Source organism: Aythya marila (genome assembly GCF_965140915.1).
Source record: "Aythya marila genome assembly, chromosome: Z".
Classification (NCBI taxonomy): domain Eukaryota; kingdom Metazoa; phylum Chordata; class Aves; order Anseriformes; family Anatidae; genus Aythya; species Aythya marila.
In genome coordinates, this window is record NC_139080.1 from 2,969,480 (window position 1) to 2,990,090 (window position 20,611).

General features: G+C 51.3%; 1 protein-coding gene across 1 annotated transcript in view; it reads left to right on the forward strand.

The window, feature by feature from the left end:
* Window positions 1–18,226: 18,226 nt before the first annotated feature.
* SKOR2 (SKI family transcriptional corepressor 2) overlaps window positions 18,227–20,611 on the forward strand; it is a gene marked incomplete at both ends in the record, with an annotated part of 26,125 nt that continues 23,740 nt past the window's right edge. The window contains one exon of the mRNA XM_082784117.1: window positions 18,227–20,464. Within this exon, the coding sequence (XP_082640243.1) occupies window positions 18,227–20,464 (2,238 nt within the window). The remainder of the gene's footprint in view (window positions 20,465–20,611) is intronic.

Here is a 20,611-nt window from a genome sequence, read left to right on the forward strand (position 1 = left end):
CATCTCTCCCAGCCTTAGCTCCTGCTCCAGAGAGACACTGACCCCTCACAATCTTCTGCCTATCTGGTGCCCCCAGGCACCTCACATGACAGCAGACACTTCCATTTTGGAAACCAGGTCAATTTTTTGTACCATCTCCATCCCCATCAGCTTTGCTGGGACACCTTCATGTCTTCTTCCACAAGAATAAGGCTTATCTACAACTGTGTACATCACCTGAATGCTGTGCATACATGATGAAGATACATGTCCCTTGACCATGACCCACATTACCTGCTTTGGAGCAGGATGATAAATCACACTCATTTGATCTATCAGCCCCTCCCCACAGATGTAGTCCAGTACCTTGGCTTGATTCAACTGTCTAAAAAGAGTGCCTTGTACTACAAATACACCTCAGGGTGAGAGAGTCATCCATGTGGGGTTGGTAATTTGACAGGCCAAGAATCACACCGTGGAGGAGTTCAAACAGCACTGGACACTAAGTCATGCTCCATGTTGAAGGCAGCTGTCTAAATTTTAGATGGTCCCATCAGAGGAGTCCTGTCATTAAATCATCAGCAAAACTTCCACTGACTACAGCTCAGCCATGAATTCACACCATGACTGCTTCCTACTGATTGTGAAGAGAAACTGGGACAGGTCTTGATGAAGTAAGACCACATTAAAAATTTCTTCCGCAACCTTCCCAGGGAATTTTACCTTCTTTTAGTATTTCCTATTGGGAATCTCATTTTTGGATCCATCTTGGAGAAGACAAGGTGACCTTTCCAACTGAGGGCGGACTGTGTGTGATAAATGCTGTCAAATGAGTGCGTCAAAGCAAAAATTAATAAATAAATAGATGTTGGCTGAAGTTTTACTTTGAGTTTTACAAGGTAGTAGTGTAGACTGCAAGCTGGTGCATTTAGGCATCTGGGTGGGGAAATGTATGAAAAATGCATGAGAGGTTTGTGTAAGAAATGCAGTTCACTGGTGTTCATATTCATTACTCTTTTTCTTTTTTTTTTTTTTTTTTTCAATGAAATTATCCTAAGGAATTTTTTTTGGAGCTGAAGAGAAAGCACGTGCTCCGTAAGTGAGTTCAGCCGCAGATTTCAGGGTCCTTAAGTACTCATTGACACAAGAGGCGACGACAGCTCTGCAGGAACCTTTATGGGTCTCTCAGGGTTGTTGGTTTTTTAAGCCTGTGTATTATGGATTTCCACAACAGGTGTTAACAGCTCAAGGCATCTTAATGCCTATTGGATTAAATAATGCACATTTTTAAAATTGCATGAAGTCTCTCCCACTGGGGTAATGCTATCCTTTCCGCCTTTACTTTTTAAATGAAAATAAAGTATATATTACAAAAATTACCAAAGAAATGGCTAAAATCCACCCCCAAAGCAACACAGAAGCTGGGCAGAAATTCTGTTTAGTTCCCTCCTCCTTTACCCCAGTCCTAGGGCTCCTGGGGCAGATCATAACAGAGAGGGAATGGGTATAACCACATGCACAGCCAGAAAGGGCCATCATGAAGAATGGCACACTGGTACAAAAGAAAGGGTTAAATAAGTTAAATATAGTGTCTCTGATGCTCTTGCACCAATTCAGCCAGTGAAATGGCTGATAGTCTGGGTCAGAGCTTTGCTGGAAGGAAAAAAAGGATTAAATGAACCCATCACAATGAGCAGGGTCCATCCAGCTGTGGTGGGGGACAGCCACAGGACACAGCACATCCTCACCTTCAGGTGATCCTTCTGGGGTCCAGGACCACCTGTTCATCCATCCTGATGCCCCTGCATGGTCGGTCAGGCCTGGGAGCAGGCAATTGTTGCTGCAGAGCAGGAGGTATGGACCCAGCCCCACTCAACACAGGTAACAGCGAAGCCCACTCCCAAAATCCCTCTTCTGGGAGCTAGTGCCTTTCTTGGACATGCATTTTGGGGAGCTCTTGTGCAAAAAGTGGGAGTTGCTTTGTTAAAAGTTTGGCTGTCATTCAGGCATTAAACACGGGTCTAAAAGCGTTTATTAATGCCCTGTTGATAGCTAACAGTGAAGCACTGCTGCCCCCCCCAATATGCAAACAGTGGTGATTAAGCACCAGATTAAACATCTTCATGAATATTTAAAAGGCTGTTTTTGAAAGTTTCCTGTCCTTTTACACTAATAGCCCCATTAAAACCTGTTTACAAGCCAGTCATGAGAGTAACTGTGTGCACTTAAAACACGAGAGAGTTCCCCTAGAGGAGTGCTTTAACCACGTGAGAATGGCAGCTGATCAATAGAGATCTTAAAGTAAGACTGTCTGCCTAAACCCAATGGAAACAACCCTTATGATATAGATATAAAGAGCTGGCAAGTGCCCAACTGGTTAATTAGGGAGGTAAAACGGTAATAATAACAACAATAATATTTGCTTGAAGGTCCAGCTGCCCTGGTCCTGGGTATCTGACTGCCACAGGACTTCTCAGAAGCTGCCTTAAAGATGTTAACAGCAGCCAGGAAAGGGCCAGAGAAAGTTTTAAATAAACTTAACAGCTTGGCATTTCCTGGATCTTCTTTTGTTTTACACATCAGCCCCCGGTAGCACACAGCCAGAGCCTACAATGGGGATGCAGACACTGCATGATAGTTATCAATAATTCACACAATCTGCATGTTATGTAGGAGCACAGTAAAATAAACACAATTCATACATATAAGGTGTAAATATATTTTTGAAAGGGTGGGCATATTCAGTCTGTACTGTAAGACCAAAATTTAAATCTATGACATTGAATCCTCTTATGTGGTGACTACTCTCATCCTGCTCTCTGTTAGTCACCAAACATTTTGCTGCCAGCCCTTCATTGCCTTGTTCTGAGCTGAGGGCCCATGAGCAGCAGCACAGCTTCGTAAAGGTGTTCGAGTTCAGTATAGGAGGTCAGAGCTTAAACACCATGAAAAATCTGGACCTTTGTCTGTTCTGGTGTTACCGAGTGCAGTGCAAAGAAATCTATTGACATCAGTGAGCTTTGGATTAGGCTCCTGCTGTGTTATTAAGTGAATTATTAATTATTAATAATAACATAACAGAAATCACATGTTGCCTTATTCAACCATTCAATTTTACCTTATGCAGGGGTTTTCGAAAACACAGTCGCCGAGTTTAAATACAAGTGTGGATTGATTGTTCAGTCTCCTCACTCATTGCCAAGGAGAGTATGCTTACATATGGGTGTCCAGTTTTAAATGAATATTGATTGACTGAAATTCATGCCGTCTGCTTCAGTTTAACTGTTTGGCAAAACTAGAGATGTCAATAAAACTGGATTGAATTTTGAACGGTATTAAAACTTTCTGGAGCCAAGGTAATCATGATGGAAAAAAGTAATAAATGGCTGGAGACCTTACAAATGTGGGGCTTTTCCTACTGCTGTGAAGCCCTCTGGGGATAAGGGTGTTTAGATCCAATGTTAAAAGACAAGTAGAGCTGCTAATGGTCTTTCCTTTCTTTTGCCTGCAGGAAATATAAATAAGCCAAGTAGATGCTCCAACTTGGGCCTTCTTAAACCCTGGCCAAAGTAACACCTTTATAATGTTTCTTCAGATAATGAGGTCTGGGAAAGTGCTTCCTCCTCAAGCAAGCAGAAGCCAACTGCATGTCTGGGTGATCCTTGCTGAGTTTGTCCCCATGGGACCAGCACTTGCCTGTCCTGGCTCCCCAGAGGGCACAAACATCTGCAGTGTCTTCAGGAGAAGTGGCACTTGGCAGACTCGAGAGAAGGAAGCAGCAGGATGGGTCTCACAATGCTGGGTATTATTTTGGTTTTAATTCCTGGGGCAGGAATTCATGGGATAAGAGCAGAGCCCGTTGTCCAGCCATCTGCAACCTTAATGCATCCCAGTGCCTCAGCAACTTTTATTTCAATTTTCCACTTATTCATGATTATTTACTTACCCACTTGTTAGTGTACTTAGTGCAAACTGAAGCCCAAGGAAATTAAGGCACTGAGCCTCCAAATTATTGTTATCCAATTTCTAAATGGTTTCTATGAGAATTTGTCCTATATCTACCAAATTTGCCATGTGAAGTTCAGGCTTTCTAGTCCAGCAGATATCTAGACTCCAGAGCTTTCTCCTGCTGCCATTAAGCCATGAAATGATGGCACTTAGGTGTAGTGTGGGAAGAACTGGGGCGTTTAATACTAGAAGAGATAAATTTGCTTGCATAGCTTACACAAAATCATGTGTGATTGCTAATAACAAAAGGATTTGAATTGAGATGTCTTGCAGATTTGGTGTATACCCCAAACCTGGCCTTGGATTTCAACCAGTTTGGGGCTAGAACTATGAAAACAGACAGCTCTGCTATAACCAGCCAAGACCAGGCTCGAAGGAAAATGTCCCGTGATATAAAAAACAGCAGGATTACAGATGGCTTGAAGGTACTTCTTCAAAACCCATCTCTTCATCTTCTCTGGAGTGGCTGCCATGGACTTTTCCTGGGAATTGGACTGAGATTTTTAAATAACTCCAGGAAATCCATTCTGTACTCTCTTCGTGTTTCTACTGCTGCGGAGCTGTCAAAGCTGGTGTCCGTGTTTATTACATACCAATTAATTAACAATAAGGAACAAAAGCAGATGGGAAACACTAATTTCTGGGCCAAACTCATCTGTAATGGTACTCCTTGAAATTAGTTATGTGCTTGCTTGATTTCTAAACATCAGCTCAACAATGTATCTTAGCACTGCTGTGAAATAGAAGGTTTTATTTAAAGCACAAACTTCCTCATGGGGACAAGTAAGGGGCACATCCTGGTTAGGATCTGCTGTCAAGAGTAGCTGAAGGCATTTTTAAGACTCTTCCCTGCATTTTTCTATTGTGATGAGGAACACTCATCCAATGGAGGTAGAAAATTTTGTTTGCCCTGGAGCTTTCTACTATTCTGCATTGGAGGATGACCCTGTAGATGTGCTATCACAGATAAAGGGAAGCTAAAGAGTAGTAGAGGAGTGAAATAAGAGGCAGGGGTTGAAGAAAGAGAAGAGGAAATGAAGAGGCAAGTGGTCCACTCTGAGTTGTCCTAACCCCAGGTGGGAGTTGGTGGGAACACCAGGCAGAAGGAACACCCATGGAGCTGAGGAAGTCTCAGCCATGGAGGAACAGGGGCTATTTTAGGAGTAGCAATGAGACACTGAGGGACAGAGATGGCTCTGAGAAAGGGTTGAAATCTCTGGGCTCCAACATATGGAACATGAGTTTTAGGGAAAGGTGGATGCAAGAGTACAGAGGTTGTAGGTGAGGTCCCCAGGTATCCCCACTGGACATTCACCCAGGCATTTTTAACCAGGAGTTAATTTGGGAGTACTACAGTTGAATTATCATCACACCTCCTACCCCATCACATTCCCTAGTTTGCTTCTTGAAAGTCGTCACATTTAACAGCAGTTTAGAGGGCTGTGACACAGGGGTTGTCCTAAATCTGTAGCACAGGGTGGATGTGGCAGGATGGTCCATCTAAAGGCTGTGGAGTGTTAATAACAATAGTAAAATAAATAATAACAGCAAGTTGGATTGTAGGAATAACAGCAGTAATACCAAAGGGTATTGTGATAACTGGACCTGGAAATATTATGACTTTAAAGAAATCTTCATTCCTATGAATTCAGTAATTCCAAGTGCTCTCAGAGAGCATTTTTTGTGATATTGAATGTGAGTCAGTGGCTAGACTACTCTAAATGAACTCTGTGTCATATGAATGGCAGGGCAGATAAGTGCTTGGGTTATGGTTAATAATGTACTGCTAAAATTACATATGTCAAGTTATTTCATATATAATCCAACCACATATTTCATCACCAATATGGTATTTGTGAACTGCATGAAGTGGAGGGGCAGGATAGCATAAGACCAAAATGTTTCTCTTTTAATGAAAATTTCAAGTTGAGTTGAAATTTTGTAACAGGTGTAGGTGCCGTAAAATATGCTTCAACATGCTTTGAAAATCTCCTATGTCCGTTATGGTGATTGATTCTCTGATGGGTAGATGATAGGTGCCTGAATTTGACAAAGAAATTGGTAAGAGTGTTTTCCTTTAAATGCTTCCAAATTTATGAAGGGAACAGGTCAGAAGGTGGATTGATCTTACAGCCACAACCCTGAAATTGGATTGTTCCAAGAGGTAAGTGCACAGGATCCACTTGGCTGAGTTAACAGTAGAGACCGAGATAGATATTATTGACTGACTTCTAGTGTCACAGGGGCTTTTGGCTTGGGTTTTGACTAATAAGCAGCTGATTTTATGAAATGGTCTGTGCTCAGCACACCGCGGGTGTGTGTGTGACTGGGAAGTATCACACGGCTGGACATGGGCAGTGTGGACATCTGAAATGAGGTATGGCATCTCATGCTGCAGCTGGGACAGTGCAAGGTCAGCTCAGCATACAGCCACGCTCCATGCCCCAGAAACTCCTGAGTGCCTGCTGGAGGTAAGTGGCCTCCAAACCATCCTGGTGTCTCCTGACCTGCTGTTGATAGACTGGTGATAATCTCTCCACTGAAGAGAATGGTTGGATGGTTGATGGATGGTTGATGGATGGTAGGAAGGAAGCAAGCAAGCAAACAAACAAGCAAGAAGGGAAGGAGTGACACTCCCTGGGTTTCACAATGTAAACCTTATTATTATGGTATATGCATTTTTAACTGATCTATGATATTCTCCAGAATGGCTTTTAGAAATAAAATATTCCATTCATGTTCCGTTTACATGAGTATTGGACCAGACTCTGTATTAATTAGTCCAGTAGCTCCCAGCTGGCTTCCACACACCTCTGGGACCACACCACCATGAGAGCCAGCCAAAAGCTGTCCAGAGGTTGATAATATCCAGCAACTCTTTCACAGCATCTTTACACTTTACAGTGTATGCAATTAAAAGTTGGATGGCAGGGAGGAAAGGCTGTCTGTGGTCCACTGCCCCAGTGAGTCTGGAAACAACTGAGTCAAATCATGGAGTTACTGCATCGTTTCTAAGCTCCTGGGAATTTTCCATTTTCTGTAGCTTTTCAGTGATGCTTTTAGCTACAATTGATCTTTCTTTTATTTTCAACTGTGCTGTGAAGAAGACAGCATGAAAGCTAAGGTATGAGAGATTTTTAACTCAGCTACCTTTCATAAAATCTCTCTGAAATGCTTGTAGATGAATGGTGCTCCGTAAACACACTCACACACCCACCCCTTCCAGATGCATAAATTGAGGCTTGAAGAAGAGGTCATATTTTTCAAACTTAGGTATCTCAGCTGAGAAATACCAATTCAAAGTAGATTGATTTTCAGAAATACTCAGTCTGGACAGATGGGCAGCAAAACAGATTACTCACAGGGCACTCTTATTTGAGAGCTTATCTTTAAAATGTTCGTCTATAAATGGTTCTCTGTGAGGTCATGCAGTAATTCATTGAACTTAAAATTCCAGGATACTGGGTGTCCTCTGGCATGCTCATACCACTATACCTTACTTCACAAGGATGGTTATTTAAGGAGTTATTTCAGACATTCTCTTATTTCAGACTGAAATAGAGAACTCCAGGTTGAAAAAACAGCAGATTTCTCCACTGGAACTTCAGACACTGCCCAAAAGCATTTCCATTTGCTTGGTCCATGGCTCCTAGCATGACAGCCTGGGACTTCTAATACAAATGCTTGGAGCAGACTGATCTGATCATCGCTGACCTAGGAATCTGGCTTCATAACCCCCAAAAGTCACTCGTGATGTTGGTTAAGAAAAGCTGTGTAGAGATCTTTAGCCCACGAGTCCCGTCCTACCACTGATTTCAGAAGGAAAAATAAGTTCCACTGTCTTTAAAATAAGTGTTTAAGATGACCCATTGCATGGTGCACTTGCTTGGCATGCTGAGATAGAAATTACACTGTTTGAGATGGCTTTAAAGGAGAGAAATAAAACATTCTTGTGCTATCTCCAGTCCCTCTCCCTAATTCACCAGGCATCATTAAAAGGAGAGCAGCAGTATATCAGTAATATTACAGCACTGCTTGAAAATTGCACTTACAACCTTTACAGAACCAGTGAAACTTCCCTACCCAGAAGAAGGGGCTTTGCTCTTTGAAAGAAAGCCTTTCCTTTATAAATTTGTCCTAGATAGCCGGGCCCTGAGTGGCCATGAATTTGGGATTTGTCATCCTATTTCAGCTTTGAACCTGCAGTGCTAACCTGCCTTGTGACCGGCTGATCCCACTGCTCCTTCGGCTCCCAGCCTCACTTCAATGGGAGCCTCAGGTGCACAGAGGACAGCCTTTAGTGGATTAAACAAATAGAGCAAAGAAAAGACTTGTAGGGTATATGTATCCACAGCCTGCATGCACATCCGTGGGTGGACACACACACGTAATTATACACACAGAGATACAGGCTGAGAGGAAAAGGTAAAACATCATACGCATTTTGGGAAAAGGTTTCCTTTATAAAGTTTGGCTTCGTGCAGCAGCACAATGTGTAGCCCCTTTATTTCTGCATCATTTCTGTGCCGTGGTCAAAGAGTATTAGAGGATACATTTTGTTCTAAATTACATCTGGGTAAATCCAGAGGAATTCCCATGAGCTGCGTTTACCTTTAAGATTTTGCCTACATGGGGACACTCAGGAAAATAACCCAAATTAGCTGAAGGTGAGAATTTAAAAGTGGATTAATTAAACTCCGTGAAACCCCTGTGAAGGTTGTTCTTATTCAGAATTCAGGTGGTCTTCATTCAATTTAATTTAATTCACTTTGGAAATTAATTCAGATTAATTGTCCTAACAGTCTTTATGTACCTATTCTAGATTAACACTGGGGTAATAAAATGAATTGTAGCCCACTGGTTTCAAGATGATTTTTAGATTTATACCAGGAGGCTCTGGAGAAAAATTCTCCCCTGTGTGTCCAGAAGCCAGTGCTTTGCTAGTCAAGACAAAGGAGTGGGGGATGCTTCTGGAAATAGCTATGCAATATTCTTCCAGCTTTTGGGGCAGTATTTTTATGATCTGGAAATACAAAGGAGGTAACAACAACAACAGGGCAACAGGTTAAATGTTGCTGCTTGTGAGCCCTGAGTAGGGAGCCCACAGTCTTGCCTTCCCCCAGGACCTGATCCTGTGTTTGTCATATTCTCTTTCAGGAAAAAAAAAATAAACAAACTAAAATAAAATCCTTTGACATAAAGAGGAACAATATCCAAATCTTCTAATTCCAGACAATCCATTTCTGCAAGCCTGGAGCCAAAAGAAAATCAAAACTCCAGGAGAGGGCCTGCTATTTGGGGAAAAAAAAAAAAAAAAAAAGGAAAAAAAATGTCTTAGATAACTGCTCAAAATCTACTCCTCGAAGAAGGAGACCCTTATTAAGAGTTTCTTCTTGAGAGGTATGCCTAGGGGCTTCTTCAGACGGGTTTTGCTTGTTTGCAACTCAGGTCTGGAGTTTGAAGCCCCTCTCTTACTGCACCCGAATTTAGGTGTGGGGAGAGCAAAGGCAGCCTGTGCCTACCTGCAGCCCTGCCGGGCTTGGGGGCTCAGCCAAACTGAGGGAGGGCGATGGAAAATCCGGGCTTCTGATTCTTCCTGGGAGCAGCCAAACGCTGTCGTGGCAAAAAAAAAAAAAAAAAAAAAAAAAAAAAAAAAAAAAAAAAAAAAATTGAAATTTTTGAAAGGTTTTTGGTAATTTTCTGTGGCGTTCTCTGAAGTACCTAGAGGTGTTTTGCTCTGAAGTCACAGCCAGCCAGGGGGGAACCGAACCAAAAGGGCTCCAGTCTGCTAAATCCTGTTTGCATCTTCAGATTTAGGATACCAAACAGTTGCCAAATAAATAAACTTTCAATCTGTCCAAATAAATAATTGCAGCCCCCAGCGTGATGGAGCTGTGTTAAAACGATAACGACGCTCCTAATGTAAATGATAAAAATACTAGTTTGGGGATTTGGGAGAAGGGGGGCTTGTCCAGCCTGTACCCCCTCAGAACCACCCCCAGGCGTTGCGTTTCGGAGCAAAAGTGCTTCAAACATCCACGGAAAACCGAAATCCCGGCACCGCTACCCCCAGTCCGGGGATAGGGACAGGTCCGCAGGGACCACCCGGGACTCTGCGGGTCCTGAGCTCCTCGGGGGCTCCGGAGCAAAACGCGGGGAAATTCGTGAACCCCCAAACCGTTTCGGTTTCGCACTGAAGCGCAGCGCAAAGGCTCGCAGCAGCCTGGCAGGGAGGGCTTTGGCATGGTGGGGGAGGCTTGAGGAGGGGCTTGGGGGTAGCCCCATAGCACCTGGAGACCCCCCAGCCCCTTGCAACCCTCCAGCTTCTCGGGGAGCAGGGGCATATCCGACCCTGCGGACTCCTGGCTTCGCGCACGCACCAAAGCGAATTTGGTGCCCGGGTAAGTTTGACCTGTTTCTTGGCCCAGATACGTTTCAAACATTTTTCCCGTTTAAAATATATATATATATATATAAATAAGTAAAAGATAAAAACAACATGGAATAAAAAGAGAAAGGACGAAAGGTTTGTTAAAATAATAATAATAATGCAGGCTTGGTGGGCACTGAAGTGCCGGTATCGTGAGCGCGATGCGGCGCGCGAAGCTTTCCCGGTGCGGGGTTTGGGACCAACCCGGATCGGAGGAGAACTGCAGGGCCGGGGCCGGAGCAGCCCTGACCGTGCCCCACACCCCATAAACTCGTCACCCTTCTCCCCAGAAAAGAGGATCAAGGGGGCACAGATGCGTACAACACCCCTAGGATTCCTCTCCCCTCTCCCCAGTCCGGCTCCTTGAGGGTGTTCATCCTCGACCGGGGGGCACACAGCGGTGGGACAACTGGTGACTCCCCTCTGGGGGCCGGGAGCCCCCCCCTTTGCTGAGGGGGACACTCTCCCGTCCCCCAATACCTTGAGGTATGCGCGCAGCCTAACAGCACAGGCTGCGGTGCTCTTCTCCTTGCAGCCAGCTAAAGGCTGTTCTCTTAATGAATTACTAATGAGTTAAAATTGGACAGCCGGCTTAATTAAAGCGTAGAGGCAATGTGTTTACCACATTGTAATTGAACTCATTAGGGCTCCGGCTTTGTGTTTTTAAGCAGCCGCCTTGTTCCGCACGTCGGGTGATCGGCGGGGAGCGCTTGCTGGGGACGGGGGCTCTGCGGGAAAGGGGGGGGGCTGGGGGACAGCTTTGTCCCCCCTCTCCTTCTGTAGGGCAGTGTTCTTGGGGGGGTGCACTCCTGCTGTCCCACAAAGCGCCCCGGGTTGCGGAGGTGCTCGGCTTTCAGTGGGAGAAGCAGAGAAGGGGTGCAAGGATTTTTATTTTTTTTTCAGGGGAAGGGGGGGGGATCTGGGGAAGCAGAGCCCGCCCCCACGCCAGGGTGCCTCTTGCCCCCCTCCATCCCCACTTCATAAGGCGTGGGGCTCCCCTCCATCCTCCGCAGCCGTCGGGGCGGACCTGCCCGGGGGTGGCGGCGGCAGCGGCAGAGTGGGGGCGGCCGCTGGCCCCCTGGCGAGGGGAGGGGGCCGGGGAAGGGGGCGGCTTCCCCGTGCCGCTTGCAGGGCGCTGCCTGGCTGCTAGAAGGCGTCCGAGACCCGAGCCACCCGCGGCACAGCCGCCGCGACCGAGGCAGGAGCCAAAGTTCCGCGGAGCGCGGCCCGGGGGGGCCCCCCATGGAGGTCGGGCGGCCAGGTAAACCCGCGGGGCTGGGGCTGAAGCGGGGAGCTGGGGAGGGATAGAGGTGGGGAACCCACCTCCTGGGGTTGAGAACGAGGTGATATCGTCGCTTGTTGTCGCGATGGGTCGTGCAGCCCCGGGGTGGAGGAAGGATGCTGCCCGGCACTGGATGGTGGGGCAAGGGGAGTCGGGGAGGACCCCTCGCCTTGTCCCCCGAAAATGTGGACTGCGTTGGAGGGAAGGGGCAATGAATCGGGGCTACGAGTGTCCTCCTTCCCCTCTCTCGCATAGTTATGTATATAATATCTATTATTTTTGTAATTTCCGTTCGAAATCATGAAGTTCGGGCCGGGTTTAGGGAACGTCCGGGAGGCGCAGGGCTGGGCGCACCCCGAAGCGGGGACCCCTCGGGGTGCTCGGCCCCCACCCCCCCGCCGGAAGGGGTTCCTGTGGGGGGAGAGGGGCTGGGAAATCCCAAGAGGTGGGATAGAAGACGGCAACAGCTTGCCAGTAGCTCCGAGGTTTAACATCGTGGGGAGGGAAGACGACGCATTTTTATTAGTGTATTTACCGACTGCGCCCTGAGGGTTTTCAGGGCCGGAGAGCTCCAGCCAAAGCGGGAGGGGAAAAACAGATGTAAGTGGGGGCAGCCCTGGGGAAATCCCTCTCCTCCCCAAGCCTTTGCTCGACGGCAATGGCTTGTTGCACAGCCCCGGAGCAGGGGCTCATCGCGGTGTATGTAAGCCTTTGGAAACAACCCATATAGAGTTGGTTATAGGGAAAGAGAGCTTATAGCAGAACATCCTCCACGACGAGTCACTTTTTAATGTAGTGATGGAATCATGGCGAGGAAGGAGGGGGAAGAGGGGGATGTGGTGGTGGAAGGGGAAAGAAGTTGCATTTGGTTGGAGAGGCAGAAGGTGACGAGCCAGACCCCTAAGTGGGTAATGTGAACTGTCAAGGAGAGCAGGAGCGTAAAAGCCAAACAATCCCAATCCCCACAGGTTGTTTATTCCTCATAAAATACAACTCTACATAGCAGGAAGTTACTGCAAACATTTATCAATAATGAATGAATCTCCTGTAATAAAATACTCACGTAATTAGCTACAGTCAAGTACGTGCATTATGCCAAGCCTTTTGCAACTCTTTGTTGAAAATCCGACAAATCCTTTCAAACAGCCTCTTAAGAAGAGGGCTTAAAAAAAAAAAAAAAAGAGAGAGGAGAAATGCTGGGTGATGGCTTTCTCTTCTTTTATGCCGTTTCTGAAACCCAAACCATAACTACTCCTGAAATATAACAGAAAACTCTTTGGTGAATTCAGAAGAGTCATTAACATTCAGCTTTAAGTGAATGTTAACAGTAAATAAAGAAATCTCTTGATTGTAATAGTTGCAACAAAGCAATAATAAACCAGTGGGTGGTCATCAGTAATGATAAATGTATCATTATTACTGTGTGTTGGGAAACGGGGTTTGGAAAGTACTTCAGACTTTTTAGTGGCAAGCTTGGTGGCAATTCGTTTCTTAGCCTGAAAAAAAAAAAAAAAAAAAAGCCATATAATTTTATACACAATTTAGGTGAAAATAAATTTAAATCTGTATATTACATTTTTAATTTCAAGATAGTAATTAAAGCTGGTTCATTATATCTCCTCTGAAAGTCTCAGCGCTCATCTTAATTGCCTGTTTGTACAAGCTGCTTTCTAAGACACCCAAGGTTACTCGGTTCTGGAAGAGGCAAAACTGAATTATTTACAGACGTGATGAGTCTTCGCCCCATAACGTCACGTTTCCCTAGGAAGTTTGGGATCGTCGGTCCCAAGCCCTGTCGGGGCCTCGGTTTTACTGCCGTGGAAGTTTGTTGCTCGTTTAAATACTTAAAGCAAGCACGTTGCTGATGGAAGACCTTCACAGCGCTTTAATTTATGCGTCGGAAAGCAAAATCAATAGCTGAGGTGTTTTTTGTTTGGGATTTTCCCTCCCCCCGGGGGTTAATTCACCCACCTCTAAAGGTGCAGCTGTTGCCCCCTCTGTCACCACGTCCCCAGACAGGACAAAAATAAAGGTACTCGTGCTTTTAGGCGCTGGGGAGGAAGAGGATGGGATGCGTTGCAGCGGTCTCCTCCTGGGCTGCGAGTCGCTTCTCCTCCGAGGAAAGCAAGATCGCAAACAGCGATTTTGGTGCCGTTTCGGGTGGGTGGGTGCTGGGGGCTGGCGGAGCCCCTTTCCCCGACGGGGGTCCCCGCGTGTGCTGGCGGGGGTCTGCACGTACCTTCGGCGATGGCCAACTCGGTTTTCATCACTCGGAGCGTATTAAATTGGGAAGTTAACAGGGCTCCCTCAGACAAAAGATGATGCTGTTCTCGCTTCCTTCCCTTCAGCCGCCGCTCTGGCTTTCAGCTGCTGGAGGGGTATCAAACTCCCCCGAAATGCCCGAGCCCTAAACTCTCTTAGTGCCTTTAAAGTGCCGGGAGAAGATCGCTTGAGTCTTTTCCCCTTCCCGTTGTAATGATTGTAGCCGCGTCTTTTCGAGGCGTCCTCTTGCCACTGGAAAAACTCCGCGTAGATCTCTGCCCTTTTGTTGTGCCTAGCTGGGTTATTCAAGAGCAGAGACAAAAGCCCGAAGTGATGTGATCTAAATGAGCTCCGGGGTTTTCCAGATGGGACCACCTCTATTCCAAATGCCCCTCTGCTTTCTGCTTAATACGAAAAAAAACGCGATTAAAAAAAAAAAATACTTAGAAAATGGCCTCGCTGTAGACCAAGTGGCACAGCGAAACGTACCCCAGACTATTTTTAAAACCCCCTTTGCCGCCTAAATTTTGTTCGGAAAAAAAATGGGTTTATAACGATACCTTGTGTGCCTGCTACTTTCATGGCTGTAAGTTTCAATGGGATGTGGAGGGGTGGGAGGAGGGAATGGGTCCGCGTTGGGGGTGGTTTTCTTTGTGTTTTTTTAAACACGAGGTTATCTCGTTCCTCGTGGCCTGTGTGCTACAATATTTAAGCGCCGTGGAAGTAAATAAAGGCCGTAAGGACGGGATGGGGTGCTTTAAACTTGGCCGCTTTTCTCTGCTGCTCGATTTTGCACGAAGCAGTACGCAGCGAGGAGATCTGCTGCTTTCGCCTCGCTTCTAGCCACTCCAGGGCACGATCGCGATAGGGAAGAGGGAAAAGGAGCCAGGACTCGTGCTTATCCCTCCCAAGCTCCTGGGAGAAGTTCGTCCGCTTTCCCCTCTCCCCTCTAAGGAGGCGGCTCCAACCCAGCCATTGCAAACTGCATCAAAAATAAATTAATTAATTAAAATTAAAAAAATAATAATAATAAAAAAGAAGGAAAAAGAAAAGAAAAAAAACGGGACTAATTGCAGGCGGTAGCAGGACGGGAGCCCGGTTCTGCAGTGTGCGGACACCCCCTTCCAAGTCGGGATGGCCCCTGGTGGGGTGCGGGCTGGGCTCCGGCCGTCCCCGGTAGTGTCCATGGGGTCGCTGGCGGCTGCGGCAGCCCGGCGGGACGCGCCCTCCTCGGGGACACCTGCGGGATCCGCCCGGCCCCTGGGCAGCCCGACCTTTCTCCGACACCCTCACCCCGCTCCCTTGTCGCGCTGCTCCACGAGGGTTCCCATCAGGTTTACACGTGGAGAAAAAGTAGAGAAAGGTGTATCTGCTCGCCCCGGTGCTGAAGCGGATCGGTCTGCTCCCACCTCGGAGAGTTCCGCCGAGCTGAGGCCCCTCGGTGTGGCTGCGGGCAGCGGCAGTGTCACACGCACTGTCCGGCACTCTTCTGTCCACGGGGACTAAGTCCCCCTGGGGTTCAGCTCTCCTTACAGCAGAAATTGAGGAAACCCTCCAATTTCTGCTATTCTTTGCAAAGAGGCCAGTGGCGCTGAGCAGGTGAACGAACAAGTTTACTTTTGCTCTTCGCTTAATGACCATAAAATAAAAGACAAGCGTTGGCTGACGACTCCCCAGGACCGAGCCCGTGTTGTCAGCCTTTCTCGGTCTGCGAGGCTCGACCGAAGGGGGGACCTTCGTTGAAGGTGCGTTGCGCGACCCGCGCGTCCTTTTCGCCCTTTGCAACCGCTTGCAGCCCTCCTCCATCGCAGGGCTCAGAGCCCGGGGGGAGCCTGCACATCCCGGCTTCTCCCGGGACCCGTCGGGGCAGAGCCACCGTGGCAGGACCCCGCTGCCACCCGGGGAGCGGGCAGTCCGGTGGCCGCTGCGGGGATGCACGCACCGAGCTCCCGCAAGGGCCAGGGGCTCCTCCCGATAACCCCGCCGTCCCTCCCGGTGCCGGCCAGGCACCGAGGGAGAGAAGACAAGGAAGGGAGATTTTCTCCGTGGCGTGGTAATAGATCATACAGTGTGTGACACGGGTTTAACCAATAAAACAATTTGAATCAATTAGCTGGCGGAGGAGAGTTTTGAAGTGTAAAATTCATGTCAGTCTGGCTAGGAAGCATTGATTAAAATGTCACCAATGTGAGGCTTACAGCTATTGCTCACACGAAAGCAGAGGGCTCCGTGCAGAAGAGGCTCGGGAAAGCAGGAGGGGGGAGAGGGGAGGAGGGGGGCTCCGTGTGACAGTCGCGGAACGGGGGCGAGCGGAGTTTAATAAGAAGTGACAGAAGTAATAAAGAGAGGTGTGATTTTGCCAAGTTAGCGCGGACCCGAGCGATCGGGGGGCTCCGCCGTTCCGCTGCCCGGCATAAAGAGCGGAGAGAGCCGGAGATGCCCGCGGGTGTCCTGGGAGAGGTCGGCGCTGAGATTTTCGCCCGGCTCTGGGACAGCCGAGCGAAAAACAGAAAAAAAAAAAAAAGGGGGGGGGAGGAAACACACTTTTTCGTGGGTAAAGGAGCAGAAAGGTTTGGCATTGCTCATGTGGATGGAGAGAAAGACGGAGATTAATTCATTTTTGTAAAAAGAAAAAAAAAAGGGGGGGTATTACAAAACACCCAATAGTCCATATTCCCCCCCCCCCCCCCCCCCCTTTCCCCCGGTTTAGCCAGAATAAAGCTTTCCTTCCATTTATTTTCTTTTTCTTGGCCGTTTTTAGCCGGTTCCGCAGTTTTCCTCTCCCGAAAGGAAGGCAGTGGGCTGATTTGGCCTCTTCGCTCCCTCCTGCCGCCGGGATGGGACCTTCGGCCGCCCCCTGCTCCCTGCCGAGATTCCGCAAGACCATGAAATATCTAAATGTTTCACCTGTTTGGGGAAAAAAGAAAAAAAAGAGAGAGAGAGGTAGACGTGGCAGCCGTGCTGCACACTATTTGCAGGGATTTTTATTTTTTTTTTCCCCTCGTTGGGTACATAATGAAATTAGAAAAATCCCATTTGCTCCGTGTTGCTCTTTGTAAGCTCCTCAGTGAGAATCTTTTTTTTTTTTTTTTTTTTTTGGTGAACCGCAATTTGGAGAGGGAAGCGCGGCACCACCACCCTCGCCCAGATCGCAGGAGCTGCATCCCGTTGTTGCTCGAAATCAACTTTTTTTTCCCCTTTTCCCTCTCTCTTTCCTCCCGCCCTGTAATTTCTGGCGGTATTCAAAAATACAATTTGCGGAAAGACGCGGCTTGTCTACTCATTGAGCACATCCAATTCCTTGGAAGAGGACTATGGGAGGGGGAAAAAAAAAAAAAAAGAGGGGGAAAGGGAAAAGCCCCCCCACCCCTTAAAGGGATACGGAGCATGGGTGAGGCTGGGGGTGCGCTGAGCGGGGTCCCGGGGGACAGCGACGGGGGGGCACTCCCCGACGGGGCACCCCGACCCCTCCTGAGGATGGGAGGTGAGGGAGGGAAGAAAGGATGGAGGGAGGGCTGGGGGCCGGACCCCCGGCCGGGGGGAAATGAGTACGGCATGGCCCGGCCCCCCCCCCACTGACGTCACCGCACTCACGTTTTGGGGGGGAGGCAGAGAAGCGCGGAGGCTCCGCGCAGAGGCTGGGTCCTGGTGGCCGCGCTGCTGCGGGGATGTGCGGCTGGAGGGGGGCTCGGCGGCGGCGGCGGCACGGCTAGAGAGCACCCGCAGAGGTAAAGGGAGCCGGGAGGGCAGGGAAATGAACTTTTTCCATCTCCCTTCCCCGGAGGGCCCCCCCCCCAGGAGGATGCTGCCGGGCGGTTTTGCCGGGCAGCGGCGGTTTTCTAGGATGGGGAGGTGGGTGCGGGCTGTGGGACGAGGGCTGTGGACCCGTCTTTATGGGGAGGGTATGGGATTTGCTTGGGGGGAGGGAGCGAAGGGGGATGCGAGGGCCGGGAGAAGCGGGGTGGCCGTCGGAGAAACGCTGTCTGCGAGCGGGCCCGGCTCTCAGCACCCCGCTTTGCTGCGGAGCCCCGCTCGCTCCCTTATCAGGGCGGGTTTAGGGTTTAGGGGCCGGTTCCACCGTCGGGGAACGCGGCCAAGCAGGGAGCCACACAGGGATGCTTGGCCCCCCGTCCGATGGAGCGGGCAGGCTCCTGCCCGATGGGTGCCCCGGCTGACGGCTCTGTTTCTCTCTCTCTCTCTCTCTCTCCCCCTTTCTCCCCGGGCGGCCACAGCTGGAGCAGAGCAGTCCCCCCAGCGCTGAAGAGATGGCGACGAGCCCGCTGCCCGGCCCCACGGACATCCTGCTGCCGTCGCCGTCCAGCGCGTACCCGCCGGACCCCATGAGCCAGCCGCGGGCCGGCCACGCCGCCATGAAGCCCAACCAGGTGGGGCAGGTGATCCTCTACGGCATCCCCATCGTGTCCCTGGTGATCGACGGGCAGGAGCGGCTGTGCCTGGCGCAGATCTCCAACACGCTGCTCAAGAACTTCAGCTACAACGAGATCCACAACCGGCGGGTGGCCCTGGGCATCACCTGCGTGCAGTGCACGCCGGTGCAGCTGGAGATCCTGCGGCGGGCCGGGGCCATGCCCATCTCCTCCCGCCGCTGCGGCATGATCACCAAGCGGGAGGCCGAGCGGCTCTGCAAGTCCTTCCTGGGGGAGAACCGGCCGCCCAAACTGCCGGACAACTTCGCCTTCGACGTGTCGCACGAGTGCGCCTGGGGCTGCCGGGGCAGCTTCATCCCGGCCCGCTACAACAGCTCCCGCGCCAAGTGCATCAAGTGCAGCTACTGCAGCATGTACTTCTCCCCCAACAAGTTCATCTTCCACTCGCACCGCACCCCCGACGCCAAGTACACGCAGCCCGACGCCGCCAACTTCAACTCGTGGCGCCGCCACCTCAAGCTCACCGACAAGAGCCCCCAGGACGAGCTGGTCTTCGCCTGGGAGGACGTCAAGGCCATGTTCAACGGCGGCAGCCGCAAGCGGGCCCTGCCGCCCGCCCCCCCGGCGCCCCCCGCCGCCGCCGCCGCCGCCGCCCCCTGCCACCCGCTGGGCTCGGTGAAGGCGGCGGCCGCCGTGGTGGGCGGGGGGCTGCTGAGCCCCCACCTGCTGGCGGCACCGCCGGACCTGCACCAGAAGCGGCCCCGCTTCGAGGAGGACGACGAGCTGCAGGAGGCGGTGGCGGCGGCGGTGCACGGCGGCAAGAGCCCGCGGAGCTACCCGGTCATCCCGGTGCCCAGCAAGGGCTCCTTCGGCGGCGTGCTGCACAAGTTCCCCGCCTGCGGGGGGCTCTTCCCGCACCCCTACGGCTTCCCCGCCGCCGCCTTCGGGCTGTGCCACAAGAAGGAGGAGGGCGGCGGGGGCGGCGGGGCCGAGACCCTCGGCGGGGGGCACAAGGCCGGCGGGGGGGCGTCGGGCGGGGGGCTGTCGGGGCTCTTCTGGCCCGGCAGGAAGGACGCCGCCTTCTACCCGCCCTTCTGCATGTTCTGGCCGCCCCGCACGCCCGCCGGCCTGCCGGTGCCCACCTACCTGCAGCCGCCGCCGCAGCCCCCCGGCGCTTTGGGCTGCTCGCTGGGCGACGGCGCCGGGCTGCTCCGCCAGGCTTTCCTGGACCTCTCGGAGCCCGGCGGCGAGCCGGGAGCCCCGGGGCTGGCCGCGACCCCCGCCTCCGCCTCCGCCGCTCCCCCCCAAGCCCCCGCCGCCGCCGCGGTGCGGGACCCGCTCTTCGAGTCTCCCCCTGGCGGAGGCGGCGGCGCGGAGCCGGCCTCTCCCGCAGCCTCGGATGGGGGCGGCGGGGCTGGAGGGGGCGGCCGGGTCCCCTCGCATCCCCCGCACCTGCTGGAAGCCGCGGGGGGCGGCGGCCGCAAGTCCGGGGGTGGCGGCGGTGGCTACCACCACTCCAGCGCTTTCCGCCCGGTGGGCGGCAAGGAGGACTCGGAGAGCTTGGCCAAGCTGCACGGCGGCGGCCCGCACCGCCCCGCATCGCCGCTGCAGCTCCTCCTGCCCCCGCCGCCGCCCCCGCCGCCCCCCGAGGATGGGGGCTGCGACCGGCACCCGCACCCCCCGCCGCCGCCCCCGCACCCCCCGCACCGCCTCCTCTCCCCCGGGGGCACCAGCTGCAGCTTCGCCAGCGAGGACAGCAGCGAGGAGGAGGAGGAGGAGGAAGAGGAGGATGAGCCCGAGGTGGACGTCGAGGGGCACAAGCCCCCCGAGGAGGAGGAGGATGAGGAGGAGGAGGAAGAGGATGGCGAGGAAGATGAGGATGAGGCTGATCCCATGGTGGCCTCCAGCCGCTTCTCGCCCGCCCGGGGCCCACTGGAGAAGGGCGGCCGGGATCGCCCCACTGCCACCATCCCCTTCGCCCGGCCACCCATCGAGGAGAAGCCAGGCGAAGGCCAGGTCCCACCACAGCCTCTTCCCGGGCACCCCAAGGCCGGCAGTGGCAGCAGCAGCCCCGCACACCACCCGTCGCTGGAGGAGCAGCCCTCCTACAAAGATGTAAATGGCCCCTTCAGGCTCTGTCCCGAGTGAGCTGTGTGGCACAGGGGGAGGATGGATGGGTCCCCCCGCCATGTGCCAGGTCACCGTGGGGCTTGGTGTGGTGGCAAGGCCACCTTTCATCCCCACCCCAAAACTAACCCTCCG